The sequence below is a fragment of the Octopus bimaculoides genome, chromosome 8, assembly GCF_001194135.2.
Source record: "Octopus bimaculoides isolate UCB-OBI-ISO-001 chromosome 8, ASM119413v2, whole genome shotgun sequence".
NCBI classification, from domain to species: Eukaryota; Metazoa; Mollusca; class Cephalopoda; order Octopoda; family Octopodidae; genus Octopus; species Octopus bimaculoides.
Genome location: NC_068988.1, coordinates 93,948,437 through 93,965,280, shown reverse-complemented (window position 1 = coordinate 93,965,280; position 16,844 = coordinate 93,948,437). Strand labels below are relative to the sequence as shown.

At 35.0% G+C, this 16,844-nt stretch overlaps 2 protein-coding genes across 12 annotated transcripts in view; one reads left to right on the top strand and one right to left on the bottom strand.

Annotated features, from left to right (window-relative positions):
• The window catches only part of LOC106880080 (uncharacterized), an 83,847-nt gene extending 74,331 nt beyond the window's left edge, over positions 1 to 9,516 (bottom strand). For 6 of the 11 annotated variants that reach the window (XM_014929897.2, XM_014929920.2, XM_052970279.1 and 3 more), the window contains exon 1: positions 8,344 to 9,447. The gene's annotated coding sequence lies outside the window, so the exon portion shown is untranslated. Of the gene's footprint in view, positions 1 to 8,343 lie in introns of all 11 variants that reach the window. The other 5 variants (XR_008264790.1, XR_008264786.1, XR_008264788.1 and 2 more) reach the window with 4 other exon arrangements.
• Positions 530 to 16,844, top strand: part of LOC106880120 (probable U3 small nucleolar RNA-associated protein 11) — a 136,579-nt gene continuing 120,264 nt past the window's right edge. The window contains exon 1 of the mRNA XM_052970284.1: positions 530 to 569. Within this exon, the coding sequence (XP_052826244.1) occupies positions 545 to 569 (25 nt within the window). The 5' untranslated portion in view covers positions 530 to 544. The remainder of the gene's footprint in view (positions 570 to 16,844) is intronic.

Sequence of the window (16,844 nt, the reverse complement as noted above, 5' to 3'; positions counted from 1 at the left end):
AACATTTCTGGTATGACTGAAAGAGAGAAAAGCGATGCGTTGGTATATTCACATTTGGATCCTCTCGACACTAAGAATTCCCTTGTTACTACAAATTCCTTTCAGATCACTCTAGCAAGGATTTGCTGAACATTATATTTAGGGGATGTTTTGCTCGTATGTCCTCCGGGTCGGCCTCTATCCTAATTCAAACTTTAGTGACACCTGTGAAGTTTAAAGGTCGGCGACATTATTTGGCATCTGATACAGTCTCCGTCTATCTGAATGACGAGTTTACTGTTTGAATCTCATAGTAGGAGACACAACTTTCGATAAAGTGGTCTTTAAAACTGCCAATAAATATGATTCGTGTTACAGGTCTCATTGTAAAGATAAAGATCACCACATAACTGACGAGTGTTGCCTTCGTTGCTGTGCAGAAAAGAAATCTGCTCATGAATATATGGGATCTATTAGTGTGAGGTATTTTAGATGTACTACATAAAACTAGTCATAATGCGTTGGCAGAACGACACTTCAGCTTAAAAGATTTACTCACACAAAAATGAAAAGTAAAAGAAAGATTTTTAGTAAGTTCTTTAAAATACTTCGAAAAATTTTTTTTCTTTTTTCCTTTTTTTTTTTCTTATCTAATATTTTAAAAACTCTTCTGTGAACGGACTGGGTGTGTATTTATGTTTTAAATTGGCTGTTTACCTACTATCTACCCGAGAAGCTATAAAGCATTTCCCCTCCTTCTTTCTCTTTTATCAACCCACGGAAATAAACGTGCACTTGGAATATGGCTAGGTTTATGGCTAGGCAGATTTTTGAATAATGTAAATCGTGTTGGTGTTAATGTATTTAAAATGCTAATAGTAGAAGTAAAGTTTTTATAATAAACCTAATCTTAAGTACATAAAGGAAGAGAAGAATCTCCATATGACTTCTTTAAATGGTCTTGATGGCTGAGATGTAGGAAAATTACGTAGCGTATCGGAGATTTCTGAACTAGATTTAAAGACACTTAAGGAGATTTATGTATTTATTTACTGTAGCTGTTGATGACCGGTCATCGACTTTGAAATAAAAAGAAAACAAAAATGTTTCCTTCGTTAAGCAATTTTGTTCTAATCTCGGCTGTAATAAAAATTTAAAGAATCCCCCTCCCTCTTAAAATCTCTTGAACAGAAGGCAACAAAAAAATAGAACGCATCGCCATTAAAAAAAATTGACTAATATTATTTTTCAATAAGAATACATGACAAAGAACACTGCTATAGTAATAGAGGAATAGCAAAAAATGTTTTGAAATCTGTGCAATATGGTACATTCAGTCGGCAATCTTCTCTAAGAAGAGCTAATTTCCTTCTTCAAATTGTCTAAAATTGATTATTATTTTGTTTTTTAATGAAGTATCTTTAATGAGTCCTCGATTTATAAAATCGGCGATTTAGCTTTTGAAGCCTCTTAGCAAACAGATAACATTATTTTCTTAGTTTTAAAATGGCGTTGGAGAAAATAGTTTGGGGTGGGTATTTTTTACTTGATTGCTTTCTTAGTGCCAGGTAAATGGAAATTTCCCCCTAAAACTTAAACTATCTCTGAACACGTTTACGAACGATAGTCGCCGTTAAAAGAACATTAAAGTAAGGTAAATGGCATGGGAGAGAGGTGTAACTTATAATCTTAAATGTGAACATTCTTGATGTCATTATAATAGTAAAGTGAAGGCGAAGGAGTGGAAGGGCGGCGGCATTAAATACCTTACGGTGTTTATGTTCTTTTTAGATTCTAAACTCACATTTTTGCATGTTGTTCTGCTGGGAGTCATTAAAATATATAGCGTTCTGAGTTCAAATCCTGCTAAAGTAGACTTTGCCTTTCATCCTTTTGGGGTCGATAGAATTAAGTACCAGATAAGTAGATGGGTCAATGCTATCAGCTACTCCCTCTCCCATCAAAATTACTAACCTTGACCCAAAATTTGACACTTATTATTTTCGTTGGGTTTGGGGAAAATGCTTTCCTGCATTTCTTCCGGGTCTTTATGTTCTGAGTTCAAATCTTAGCGACATCAAATTTCCTTTCATCGCTCTGGAATCGATCAATTAAATCACCAGTCAAGTAGTGGGGTCAATGGTAAAAGCAAATCTCCTTTCAAAATTACTGGCCTTGTGATAAAGTAATTATTATCATCATCATCATTATTATTATTATTATTATTATTATTATTATTATTATTATTATTATTATTATTATTCAGTAGTTTTATTTTCATAGCGTGCTTTCACTTCACTATCGAGCGCAGCTCTGTGTGCCTTGGGTATGTGCTGTGGTTTGCTGTGATGCTCTTATGGTTACTGTATTGAAAGTGTTTTGCGTAGGATGTGTGCAGTGCCCAGTAGTGCAATTTTCTGTATGTTATATATTCTTGTTAGTCCTGGTGTTTTTGTTATGTATTTTTCTGAGTATTTTTTTTTTATCATACCTAATGCGCTCACTATGATAGGAGTTGTTTCTGTTTTTCGACTCCACATTCGAGTTACCTCTATTTCCAGGTCTTTGTATTTTGAAAGTTTCTCCATTTCTTTTAGAGAAACGTTGTCATCTGTTGGTATTGATACATCAATTAGAAAGCATTTTTTTTTTCATGATCTCTGACAAATATATCTGGCCTAACAATAATATATATACAGACATATATTTGTAATATAACATGTGACAATTATTCGGTTGACATGATAAAGCTCCGAGTTTCGGATGTCGGGGCGGAAACCTGCACCGGCATCTCTTCAGTTATCGAGGCAGGTTTCCGCCCCGACATCCGAAACTTGGAGTTTTTTCATGGCTACAGAATTATTGTCACATATTGTATTATAAATAAATTCCTCTATTTACATAATATCGAGGTCTCTTTCATTCTTATGTTGTCTTACCATTTCTATCAATATTAATGAATGTGTATGTATATATATATATATATATATATATATATATATATATATATATATATATATATATATATACATATATTAGGGATAAAAATCCAAATTTACAGGTAAAAAGTCAATTAAATTCAATTTATCAAAAATTAAAATTAAATTAAGTTTCATAGTATAATATATAGATATATAATTTAGAAAGAAGAACCAAAGTTCATGAACTCATCTATGAAAATCCACAGTCACATATAGAAAAATTTACTAAGTAAATACACTAAAAATAACTATCATAAAATACAAAGTAATAATCATATATATATATATATATATATATATATATATATATATATATATATATATAAGTCAGTAAATAGTGGGGTTGTGTTATATATATATATTCTAGATATGATAGGGTTATATGATGGAAAACTCAAAACTCAAAGTGAAGTATTATCATCAATAATGTTTATAACAAAATAATTTTTAGATAGTTGCAGCTAACCTTCGTTTAGTACGATGCTAGTTTTCATGTCCCGACACAAAGAAAAGTGAGGGCTGCGCTATGGACAGAAAAAAAACAGTAATATAAATCCTGCTCGGCATCATTAGAGTAAACAATGCTAGAGAATGCGATCTCCAGTCTACAGCTTTTAATTGGAATGTCTCTCTACAGACTCTCTGTGTATAGATATGGTATATGTGAATGTATATATTTGTATATGAATAGTGTATGTGAATACATATATATTTGGAGCGAGGTAACTTTTATTTGTCTGTTTGTTTGAATTCATATATTTATTGAAGGGTGGAATTTGAAAACATGATGTTAATATTTTTATTATTGAGTGATACCAAAACTGCTAAAATTTCTCCTCCTTCGTGGGAGATGAACATATAACCTTGCAAAGCCGGTGTCCCCGGAACTTTCTTGCAAGTTCTAGCAATTATTTTTAAAGTCGTGTTAGCAATTATATATTGTTTTCTACTCTAGGCACAAGGCCCAAAATTTGGAGGGAGGGTGCCAGTCGATTAGATTGACCCCAGTACGCAAACGGTACCTAATTTATCGACCCCGAAGGGATGAAAGGCAAAGTCGACCTCGGCAGAATCTGAACTCAGAGCGTAAAGACAGACGAAATACCGCTAAGCATTTCGCCCGGCGTGCTAACGTCTCTGCCAGCTCGCCCCCTTTAAAATTATATTCGACTGCTGGAAGTGCCAGGGTGTTAATGACTTCGATGCAATTTTTAGAGTTGAGTTCAGTTTTTAATATTAGACTTATTCTCCTGTAATATATCTTTCTTATTTTTCCTTCATAGTAGCATGTTGTATACCATCTCCTTCGTTTATCCCCAGGTATTATATATTGTACTAGAAGCAGGGGCTGGGTTAAAACCCATAGAGGCCCTAATCACTTAAATGATTCTGGTGCCACCATATATATGGAATTCAATATATAAACAATAATAAACTATGAAATATTTTTCTATTTTTCAAAATGAGACAAAATTAACAGCAAGATGGAAGAAAATCATCTTTATTTTTGTATGTTTCCACTTTATATTTGACAAGTTTTCTCCTTTTTTTTAATCGCAAAGTTTTTGATCAAATCCTCAAAATTAATATCACGTAATACAGTAAGTTTAAACTGATTTCTTTTGTGCCGTAAACAATTTACCATTTTTGCGGTGCCCCCTTTCAATTGATGCCTTAAGCTCGTACTTATTTTACATAACTACACATATCAAATGCTAACTAAAGTCTAGGAATACGATGCTCGCACGCACGTGCACACACACACACACACAGTGTGAGAGAGAATGTGAGGAAGAAGGAACAGGATTTAACCTATAAGGTTGACTCTTTAACACGGAGCATTTAGTGGCTAAGTTAGTGCTTAACGGCGTCACTACATTCATCAAAGCTACAGCCATTTTGCTCAATTCCGTTCACTTGCCTTTCTTGTGAGAACTAAAGATTATTTGTTTGATTTGGTGGGTATAGCATTAGGATTCCTTGTGTTGGTGCTTTAACTTCAGAATAATCTTGATCCTATGATTAATTTCATTCCATTCTACGATTATCTCGTCTTTGTGCCAGGCATCCAGGAATACATTATCTCATCTATCTTCTTCAATTGTTTAAGAAAAGGGAGATCTGGCTGTTATTCCTAAGAGATTTAATGACCTTGTAGAGGCTTTCTTCTCGGGTTGTGCTTGCAATGAGTGATGTAGAAAGGGACAAAGACTTAACTGCTTTCATTGTGATGAAGTCCTGGTCTTGTCTGAACCTTTTTTCTGGAGGGAATTTATACTCATGTCTAGTTTTTTTACGCTTTTTATTTCATCCTTCATGTCGTTCAAGGCAACAAGCCATTCAAAAGAGGAAACTCTCCGAAAAACAGACATCTTATCCTGTTTATTATTAGCTTCCATTTCATAAAAGAATGTTCAGAATTCAAGTATTAAGACCCGACCACGTATTTCGGAGTAACTATACCTGGCGCATTCACACAAGAAGATATATGTTGAATATTTTCTTGATGTTGACATATTTCATTTTCTTTCGTATATTCATTTCTTATTTCATTTCTTGTGTTTATTTCATTTTATTTCTAGATATTTCACTTCAGTTGACCGCTTTTGTTGTGTATGGATAATATAGGCACTTGCGATAGATTAGTATTATGTCAACGAAGAGATTTATTTCTTATCTTTTGTACTATACACACACACACACACACACACACACACACACACACACACACACACACATATATATATATATATATATATATATATATATATATATATATATATATATATATATATATACCGGAGTAAGCACATAAATGAAAGAGATGGGGTCTGAGCCAGAGAAACTTGAAGTCTTTGTTGCTGATCCTCAGTTGAAAGAGGTAAGGGTCAGGGAACAGGGAAAGTGAAATGTATGAATGTACAGACCCCATTTTCGGAGTAAAGTTTGAGTAAAGAACGTAGCTTAGACAGCAGTGATCGACTGAGGATAGAGGCTGAGAGAAGTATATCTTGGAGAGGGGTAGAATTGTGTAGGTGGCATGTTAGAAGAGGTTAGTAAGAGGTGGTCTAGATTAGATCAGAGTCCAAAACCACCGGGTTTAGTATAAGCTTTGGCGTCTTGGAGAAATGAAATGGGTTTAAATACGCTATGTTGAGCGTCTAGACATAACTCATTAGTCTTCGTATTTAAATCATGTTAACTGTCTGGAAGAGGTAGAAATCTTATAAATTAACTACAGGAGGTTAGCATCTGTCTATCAGGAAAGCCTATTTTCTAGGGGAAATTGCAGTAGAAGACAGTTTTGCATTTTTGGCAGAGTGATATTTTTCGAAATACTATTGAATTATTTTCAGTGCTTTTTCATATATGAATACTTTGTAAATATACAAAAATCTCCGATACTATTAATTAAAAGAAATAAATTCAATAGCGTGGATATTTACAAAATACCCATTATGTATCTAACAGTATACAACAGTACATTGTCCGATTGTCTTGCTGAGCAACTTAACTAAACTCCTATTCTACTAACAAATAAATCGGATTTTGCACGTAAAGGAAGAGAGATGACTATAACTTACGAAAAGCTAGATATAATCAACTCTCATCATTAAAATCGATATTCTATAGCAAACATCATGAGAAAAATAAACTTCGCTTACTCACCACATAACTCTATCCGTCCGTCCTCACCATGCAAATCGCATAATACTAACTGTGATTTAGTGTTTATTTTTATGAATAGATTTTTCTTCTAAGAACTAATTAATAATTGAATAAGTTTAGATTATTAATTGCGGGTTGCTACGATTGCAACACACAGTAAATTTGTAGGAGGTCTGAGCTGTGAATCTGAATTCATCTCAGTTTATGACTGGTGTTTATCTCATGAATCCTTGAAAAATGAAAAGAAAAGTCGACTTCGTAAAAGATTTGAATTCAAAGCGGCGATACATGAATAAGATTAATTAATGTAACTTATTAATTCCAAGACCTGTTACTCCTGCCACATCATTGCATTTCTTTAACTGTTAAATATCTAGTATTTCATAAATTATGTTTACGAACTGAAAGCTGTTTAGATATTTTTAATCAAACCAAATCGAAACAAAATCATTTGTGACTACGATTAAAGTTACTAAATTCTTTTTATTCGGAACGTACGCCTGTTTGGACATCTTTACCATTTCTGAAGGTTTTCGTTTAATTACTCCAAGAATCAAAACCTGTTTATTTATTTACTTCTATTGTAAAACCCAGAATTTCAAAATGATTAATGATAAATATTGGTTTTAATGACACCCAAGATTTCGTTAAGCACAAGACTTCATGTATACATCAGAGGGAGTGAAAATATTTCTTATATGAGCCAGAAGACTTTAAGGCAATCTTCAAGAATATTAGTGACATAAATAACTGCAAACGGTAACCATTACGAAGTCACTTTCTAAGTGCTTATCTCTCAAACACCGTGATTATCATTATTAATTATATTATTATGGTATTAATGTTGCGATAAAACATTTTGCGATCAGAGACATCTCCACCCAACAGCAGTCATTAGGGGTATCTCCACCCACCATCATATTCACTTCATTGGTTGAAGGAACAGATTTTGCAACATACCTGCTTTTCTCAAATAAGTTAACAGAATAAGGGAAATAGCTATCACTAGTGATAGAACCACGGTCAATAATATGTCCACTACAGCTGTACAACGTTTGCTTTATAAACTAAAGCTACAATTAATGAAAGACTCACTTTTTTGTTAGATATATTGATTTTTGTTCATTATATGCACAGAGAGAGTCATAGCATTTTGACATTCAAGCTTTTTCCAAAGTGGTGTACATGAAAAGTTTCGATGGGAAATCAAAATCAAATTGTGAACCCAGCTCGCAAAGTACTTGTCTTTTGTTTTTAAAGTTCTGAGTTGAACTGAAATAGTTTTAATCGTAAAAGATGCCAATATAGATTCCTATTACATTTCTATTCTTATCTATGAGTTCTTTTATGGAATATCCAGTAGACATTTACTTGGATAAACTATCTCTTGACTGAAGTACAATATTTAAAATTAAAGAACTTATTTTTAACATCTGAAATATATATTCTCAAATATTAACACATTTTTTCTTTCTTCATTTACATTGTTTTGTTGTCTTTTTTTTTTTTCATTGTATTCACCCTTTATTTTAAGTTACATTTGATTTTTTAAACGTTTACAAAAAAGCCAAAATTTCAACGCAAACAAAAGACACGAGCTTATTTCTCCATTACCCTAAAGAATAAAATATACCAATGCAGTCGATAAATCAACAATGTTATTTGTTTCGTATATTTAAAAGAGGAAAATAAAAAAGAAAAAAAGTTGTCTCACCAATTTCTCATGTGACCGAGTTCTCTGTACAATAAAATCCATTGGTTATTTTCTGACCATCGGCTTATCGACCTTTACAATGACGTCTTTTTTTCTTTTCTTTTTCGTTTCTCTTCTCCTATCGACAAGCAAGTGAATATCAAGATTGTGATGAAGGTTATCTTCAAGTTGAATGTTTAGTCATCTGAATTAGATAGAATTGAATAGAGCCCGAATATGTTTCTTCAGCAACTAACCCACGATGATATAATCATCGTTTACTTTTGAGTTGTAACGGTAAAGAAATAACACATTTTCACTGGGACGCATTTCAGACGCTATCCTATTACGAAGATTACACAAGTCTTACAATGAGCAACAAAAAGAGAGTTCATTTAAATATTTCTTATAAATGGTTTTCTCGCCAGGTCTCCACCACTACCGCCAACAACACCACCGTACCGTCTCTCTTCTTCTTCTTCTTCTTCTTCTTCTTCTTCTTCTTCTTCTTCTTCTTCTTCTTCTTCTTCTTCTTCTTCTTCTTCTTCTTTCCTCTCTCCCTTTCTCACTCATATGTTATTCTCTCTTTTTCTTATTCATTTAACCTACTTCCTTTTGTTAAGTTTATTTTTCATTGTTTTCTCTCTCTTTTTCTGATTTTAAGCCTTCTTGTCGACCTTACTTTATTTCACTCTATCCCCACCTCTCTCTTTCTCTCTCTCCCTTTTTCGCTGTTTCCCTCCCTCCTTCGATTTCTATCTCTCTTAAGCTCACTCGCTCTCACTCTCTGCTCCATTTTCCCGTCGGCAAGCTCAGTCAAAGTAGCCACAAGCTGGATAAGCCAACATGTTGTGCCCGTCCTCTTACAATCCAGAATGTTATGTCAGTGAGGTTTTCAAATCTGCATTGTAAATAGTGTGTTGTATTCGCCAGCCTAATACTGAATCTAATATACGGAAATGCATATATTGGAACGTTTCAATGAATACATGTCCATAATTTGTTGCATGTTTTTTTCATTTATTCAGTAAAATGGGCGTGCAGATATACATACTAAAAACAGTGAGTGATACAGCGACTAGTCTGACGGTTACCAAATCTGAAGAGTGAGACGGGGAGAAGGCGAGTTAAGACAGATCAGCGTCCGCGGTAAAAGATAAGTTTAGGGAATTCATCTATGCACTGAAACATTTTCTGGGGGGGTCACAGAAAATTAGATTTGAATAAAAGTAGTAAAGAGGCGAGAGTTTTAGAGATAGATGAGAGAGTAGAGGGAAAGAAATTATACAAAGGGGAAGGGCTATGAAATTGACTGAAAGAGTGAAAAGAAGGTTGAATTCATAAACACGTCATAGTGATCCGCAACTAAATGATACGCCAGTGAAAATCGAAATGTATGCAGTAATGAAACAAATGAGTTTAAGCGCTAACAAATAAGGTATATCCATCATCTTTACTCATGATTACTAATCTACTAATTTAATATACATTATGTTAAATATATCTTCCTGATCGCACATACTTGCGCGAGCACACACACACACACACACACACACGCACACACACACACAAGACCAGGCGCATACATACTCGTATATGCTTTAACAAACATGTACGTATGTCTGTGTGCAGACGCCGCATGAAAATATATGCTTATATGAATATGTATAAAGGGTAGGTACTGTGTCCATTTGTCGGCAAAATGGCTCGCATCAGAATTACACTCGGATATTTTCGGTTCTTAACATTAACTCATATTTAATTCATAACTGCATTGCCAATGTTTATTTCAACTTACTTTTAACGCAGTCTTTACAAACACTATTATTATTATTATTATTATTATTATTATTATTATTATTATTATTATTATTTATTCTTGCTTTTTGTTTTGCTGGTTTCGTTTTTGTTTCCGTTATTATTGTGTTTTGAGATAGCAAAACGTGTTTCATCTTGCTCCCTATATCGTGTATTTTTATCAAGTGAAACTATGTGCGAAAAATGCTCAATGCAGAATTTCTAAATAACTGGGTAGGGATGTTAATTAATTGCATTAATTTTTCTTCTAATAGAGTTAGGGAAAAATCACTTTAATTTGCTAAGAAAAAGGTTCGTTTGTTTATTTGGTTTTTTTTTTCCTAAACAAACAAAATGACTACAGCATACAGAAACATCCCTGCTTAAGCAAAAGTCGTAAGCATGTTTTTACAGAAAATAAATAAAAAAAGAGGAATAAAATAATCCAATTTCTCAGGAGAATATATTTACTTGACAACGAGAAAAAATATTTTGTGATAAAAAATAACATCATTTTGAACAATGTAAACGAAACGCATAACGAACGATAATAACAAAAAGATTTGTTTGCTTCAAGACAAAATAATCTTTCTACTATCGACACAAGGCCTTGAAATATCAAACAAAAATAATAGAAACAAGGATAATACACAAGCCAACCGATAGACCAACAACCGCAACAGTAACAACAACAACAACAGCAACGACTTCAACCACTATACCAACAAAATCACAGCAACAAAATTCACAAGTACAGCAGTAACAATGATTGCCGCAACCGCAAGAAAAACCGCAAAGGAACCTCAACAACAGTTAGAACACTGCAAAAGAAGTAACAACGAATACAAGTTGAGATCGAAAAATATCCCTGCATTAAAAGGAGCAACAGAAACAATAATACACAGACGAAGACTTCGATTGCATCGTTCTCCGAAAAGGAAACAAGGTTTTAAAGGTTTTAAAGGTTTGTACAGTCTTCATAACCTGCGGAGAACTGCACGCACTATTCCTCTCAAAATACGACCAGGGAGATTTCTGGTAAGAACCAGTGTGTCATTCCTTGAGAAAGCGTTTCGTCTATACTGAAAAGGAATTTGTAGGATCCTTACAATGGCCCAAAGAAGGACGGCCATTAAGCCAAGGTAAGTGACCCAACTCATATTTGCTTCACCTTTTCTTCTTCCTCCACCTGACGTGACACCACTAAATGTAAGAGTTGTAGATGCACAGAGACTGGAGTTTAGTGTGCATGTAGAAGCACCTGCACAATCAGGTCCACTACGTCTAAATGTTGTTGCCATCGGCGAGACCAGGAATTTCGAGACTCATTCGCTTCTCTTCTGGATGACTCGGCCTGAAATAAATGGCGTGATAATGCTATTTGGAAAAGGACTAGATTCAGATGCATGACAGTTTACCAAGACTCGGATGGTAAATCAGCTGTCTTGTGCAAGGAAGGTATCGCTAGTGCGCCTTCAGATTAGAATACAAGATTGATGGCCGAACTTCACACTTGTAGAAATCTTGCAACAATGATCAAAGCTCATTAATGCTTGTGAGCAATTAGAATGGAATTCGGGCCGCACGCAACGATAATTTATGGGTAAGCAGTAGGTGAGATGGGGAGAAAAAACCCGCAAGCCTTCGCGGATATTTTCAGTTGTCTGTGAGATTGGATTTCTTTAATGCGCTAATGTCTTGGACAAAAAACATGACGTCCAGGCTGCGCTTTGATTTTCGCCCAGTTTGTGTTGATTGCATTAGCGTAAATTGCTTACAGTTTCGGGTATAGAGATTACACATTCGTGCTATAAGAAATGCGATGATTGAAAGATAAACGCTTCCTTCTCAACGCGGAAAGATTTCGTCTGAGTCGGGATGTGGCGATGCTTCTAGATTGCGTCCTTCTTATCAAGAAAGACAAGATCAAAAATGTTGAGAAGCATAGATTAAAACCCATAATTTTGATAAGCACAGACGCTAAAAACTTCGGTAAATATGCTTGCCAAGATGTAAGCACTCGTTGTTGGTAGTGCGTTAGAGACGCACAAATTTGTTAGATCTCCAACAGATTTATTTATCACAAAATCCTCCGCATATGATACATTGTAGGGCTAACTGCGAACTGATCTGACTTTGGCGGTGCGGTGATAAGTTTGGATCAGCCCTAGACTTACAACCTGTAACTTTAGGTATCCACAGGTTTTCAGCAGTCTTTCAAATCCTTAGAAACCCTGACAGTTGGCTGCAAATTAACAGCAAAGATTTCCAGTGTCATCGATGGGAGCACTGTATACTTAACGAGCCTTTCGTCCGATGCCCTATTTACTATTGTCCCCAGAATCGGCGTGTCAGAAGTATGGCCTTCAGATTTAGGACCTTCAGCATCAGTATCGTTGCTATTGTTACAACACTTGACCCTTTAGAGATGGCTGCTACCAATTGAAAGATTTTAAGTTAACATTGCAAAACAACGAAACACATAAATCATAGACTATTCCTGTGGTTTATATCTGAGAACAGCAACTCTCTAGAATACTGTGTCATTTAAACCGTTGATCATCTTTATGCCATTTCTGGTAATTTACAGTAACCAACAGGAAAATGTAAACTAAAGTAGTTGGATCACTGTTATCACTGGACTTATAATCAAAGATATTCCAGCCATGACCATCCTGTATATTTTACGGCCTTTGTGTATCTAAGTCTGCATTATTCAATGAATTGTTGTTACTTTGAGAAGGTTGGGTATCAGTTGAAAGTTATTTGGTTGTTATTTCTAGCAAAACAAGCGACCAAATAGATAAAAGATCGATGCTCATAAAGCTCGGAGTCAATCCTGATCGATTAGAACTATGATTAAAGGCGTTCAACTTGTGACCATCCCGTCATTTTATGAGTTTTCTTTCTTTATTTAAGATGTTGAGGTTGTGATTTGAAGAAACCGGTTGTTGTTTCATGTCATCATAACGTTTTGCAATGTTTTGGATATTGAGCTTTTGATAGATTTTCGTTGCTAAATCTATTTCAACAGGTTTTAGAAACTGTTCTCACTATCGTGCCAAATACTATCGATTCTTATTCCTCATGTAATCAGATAAGATGTAGTCCACGATCTGACGACGAGAGAACTTTTAATCGGCCGGTTGTTATTTGCATGCTGTAAATCACTGACGATAAATTCGCCATGGTGACAGCAATAATAGTGACAAGTCGTGTGCCATATGCGCAAAAGACTTCTGATTCCTACGATACTGTAACATTTGTTATAGATTTCTTTTATAAAGTTGTTTGCAGTTAAAACAATAAACCAGCTTACTAATTCTAATCTAACTTTTATAAAATTATGTAGAAACGTGCCTTCATATGTGTGGATTCACGCGAGCGGGAATATGTGTGTACATGTAAGTGTGTACTCTCATTAGGTAGATTATTTAACATTATTGATTTCCAATTTCCAATTTCATTTAAATAAAATTTTAAATTTATTGGAAATATCTTGGGAAATTTCATATTGATTTGCAGAAGTGTTGGTTGTTCATTCTTGATGTTGCCTCTACTAAATGACTCATCCATCTGCACGTCGTAACCCAGAATTTAATGACACTTCCTCCAGCTTTCAATGTAGGTTATAACTTGGAGGTAAAACGCTTCAACGTAATTTATGACCCGGTTGAACACCATCAACTGGTATCTGCATGCCTCCTTTCACAGAGTCCACTCTGCTACAAACATTCAGACCAACATTTCAATCTGAGGACATCTTTCTTTCCATTAACCAGACACAGAGGAACCACAAAAGTCACAGGCATTGTTCTTTCTTCTCTGAGGAAGCCACAAAAGTATCCTGTGTATAAGCATATATATATATATATATATATATATATATATGACGGGCGTTTTTCAGTTTCCATCTACCAAATCCACTCACAAGGTTTTGGTCAACCCGAAGCTATAGTAGAATACGCTTGCGCAAGGTGCCACGCAGTGGGAATGAACCCGGAACCATGTGGTTGGAAAGCAAGCTTCTTACCACACGGTCACTCCTGCGCCTATAAGTTATGAGTTCAAATTTAACTCATTGACTTTGCTAAAAACAAATAATATTGATATATTTGGGTCGATGAAGTGGATTATGGTCATTTTTCTTTGCATAAAGAGAAGTTTGTGTATAAAAGCAACAAGCATTCAATAGAGTCGGCATTAGCATAAGACATTATTGTTGAACACTATCTCCAGTGTATAATCTTTAACCAAGTCAACTCAGAAACGAGAGTTCACAGAAAAATCTAAATTTTTGTCACATTCTCAATTTAATCCCTCTGATAATCTAACGATTATGATTATCATTATTGCATTTCAGAATGGTGTGTGTTGTATCAGAGACTATTATTACGTTCTTTTAACGCAATCACTTCAATAAAAACTTTTGGACTAATCTGTATGTGTGTTTATGCATATGTGACGATATGTGTATGTGAGTGCGTGTGTGGGTGCGTGCGTTGCATACATGATATCTGTCTGTCTGTCTGTATGTATAGATGTATGTATAGATGTATGTATGTGTGTATAGATGTATGTATGTATGTATGTGTGTGTGTGTGTGCATGTGTATGGGAAAAAGTAGCAAATAATTCATGGGCAAGAATTAACAAGGACGTATTTGTATGAAGCCATAAATAAGAAAATGAAGTCGGAGTGATGAGAGGAGAGAATTTGAATTAAGGGGAAAAGAGTGGAAGAGATGAAGAGTTGCAGGACAAAAAGCCAAATGCATGTTTTACAATACCTGAGGAAGGGTTTACATAAAGAGAGGAAGTTAGTGGCGGGGATTAAAGAATTCTTTAAAAAGAAAAATAAAGAAACGGTATAAAACTGCTTGGAAAATAAAGGGGCAAATAGTATCTGCATTAATTCTTCATAAATCTGCTGACTGATAGAAGAGCTTCGATAAATTATGCTTCAAGACGTGTAGCTGTCACTTGAAATGGAGACATAAGAATAACGTAGTATAATTGACGAGAAATGGTGCTTCCTCTAGAAAGGCGTTCAGCTGACTGAATCGTGGGATACTGTGTTGCTTTGCACTCAGTCGAATGTGATAAAACATAGAAATGTCAACATATGTGTCTACTAAGGCAAGAATTAGCTATTGACACGGAAGAAAGCTGTCGGAACGAAATACGAAGTAAGTGCAGATGATGATGATGATGATGATGATGATGACGATTATGCTTTCATTTTATTTGCCACAAGGACTCATTCATTCACAGCACCACGAGCTACAGAAAAATAGAAAACGTGTAGGGATGTGGATACAGAATCAAATAAAAACGACGCTAGAACACAAAAGCATTATACTATATCTTAAGACACATTACAAAAGCTTAGTGAAATTTATGCATGCATATATATATATATATATATATATATATATATATATATGGGAGAATATACAAATAATAACAACAGACGAGGACAGGTGGTGTAAATAACAAAAGTATATATTAGTATGACGCTCGGGAATTCGGAAAGTCTTTGACGTTTCGAGCTACGCTCTTCAACAGAAAGAATACGGAGACAAGGAGAAAAACACGGAGAAAAAAAATTGAATAGTGTTCAGTCAACGGTCAATCATAATAATATATATATATATAGGTAGTTAAAATTTACAGAAAAACAAAAGACAAAGACAGGTATATATACGACAAACAGGTGTATTAGTTTGACGTTCGGGAAGGTGAGAAAGTCTTTTACGTTTCGAGCCTACGCTCTTCAACAGAAAGGAACACGAGGAAATAAACAGAGAGAGAGGAGGGGAGAATAAAAGGAGAGAGACTATAAAAGGAGAGAGACTATAAAAGGAGAGAGACTATAAAAGGAGAGAGACTATAAAAGAAGGCATCGGAGTGGTGATGCATACCCTGCGCGCAGATAAATATTTTCGAAAATTGTAGAGTAGCTTACAATGCTTTTTTAATTGAACTGAATTAACTTTTTACTAAGTATCACCATTATAGTGTGGTACTGTCCGTCCGTACAGTACCACACAATACTTTTAGATGGCATGGACCTGCCTCTCCAGATGCCGAGTTGCGGTCCCACCGACTTCTAGATAATTTTTGCTCGTTACCACCTCATGATGTTACCGATCACTTCGATGCGTTTGGCGCTCCGCACTATTACGCTGACGTCGTCGGCAAACGCAAACAAGAGTCCTCTACATTATAGAGTTCGCAGGATTTCCCTCGAATCCTCTAACTGTTGCTGTAGTGGCTCAAGGATCAGTACAAAAAGGGCGAGAATGCACCCTTGATGGACCAAGCGCATGAAACTGAACGATTCCGACAGGTAATCATTTCTGCTGACCAACATGCAAATATCGCTGTACATTGCAGCAATCCAGCTTCTGAAGATGAATCCTATTGTTTGTGTCTGCATTGAATGGTTGTCACTATAAGGTAACCAAATACCTATGAATAAGAGGGCAACGCTGCTTTCCACATTTGTGACGTATGCACTGGTGTGTTGTTTGCAGCCTGATGCATTGTGTCTGAAGCTTTGAGACTCAAAATGCCTCTGCAGTGTGCACAAATATTTCAGTACCGGTGATAGGGATACGAACCGGGAACTCGTTGGCCGATATGCTGGTTATACTAACTTCGGCTTTTCATTACGATACTAAGAATTAAGAAAACAAAAACCCAAAAGAAGTATATATATAT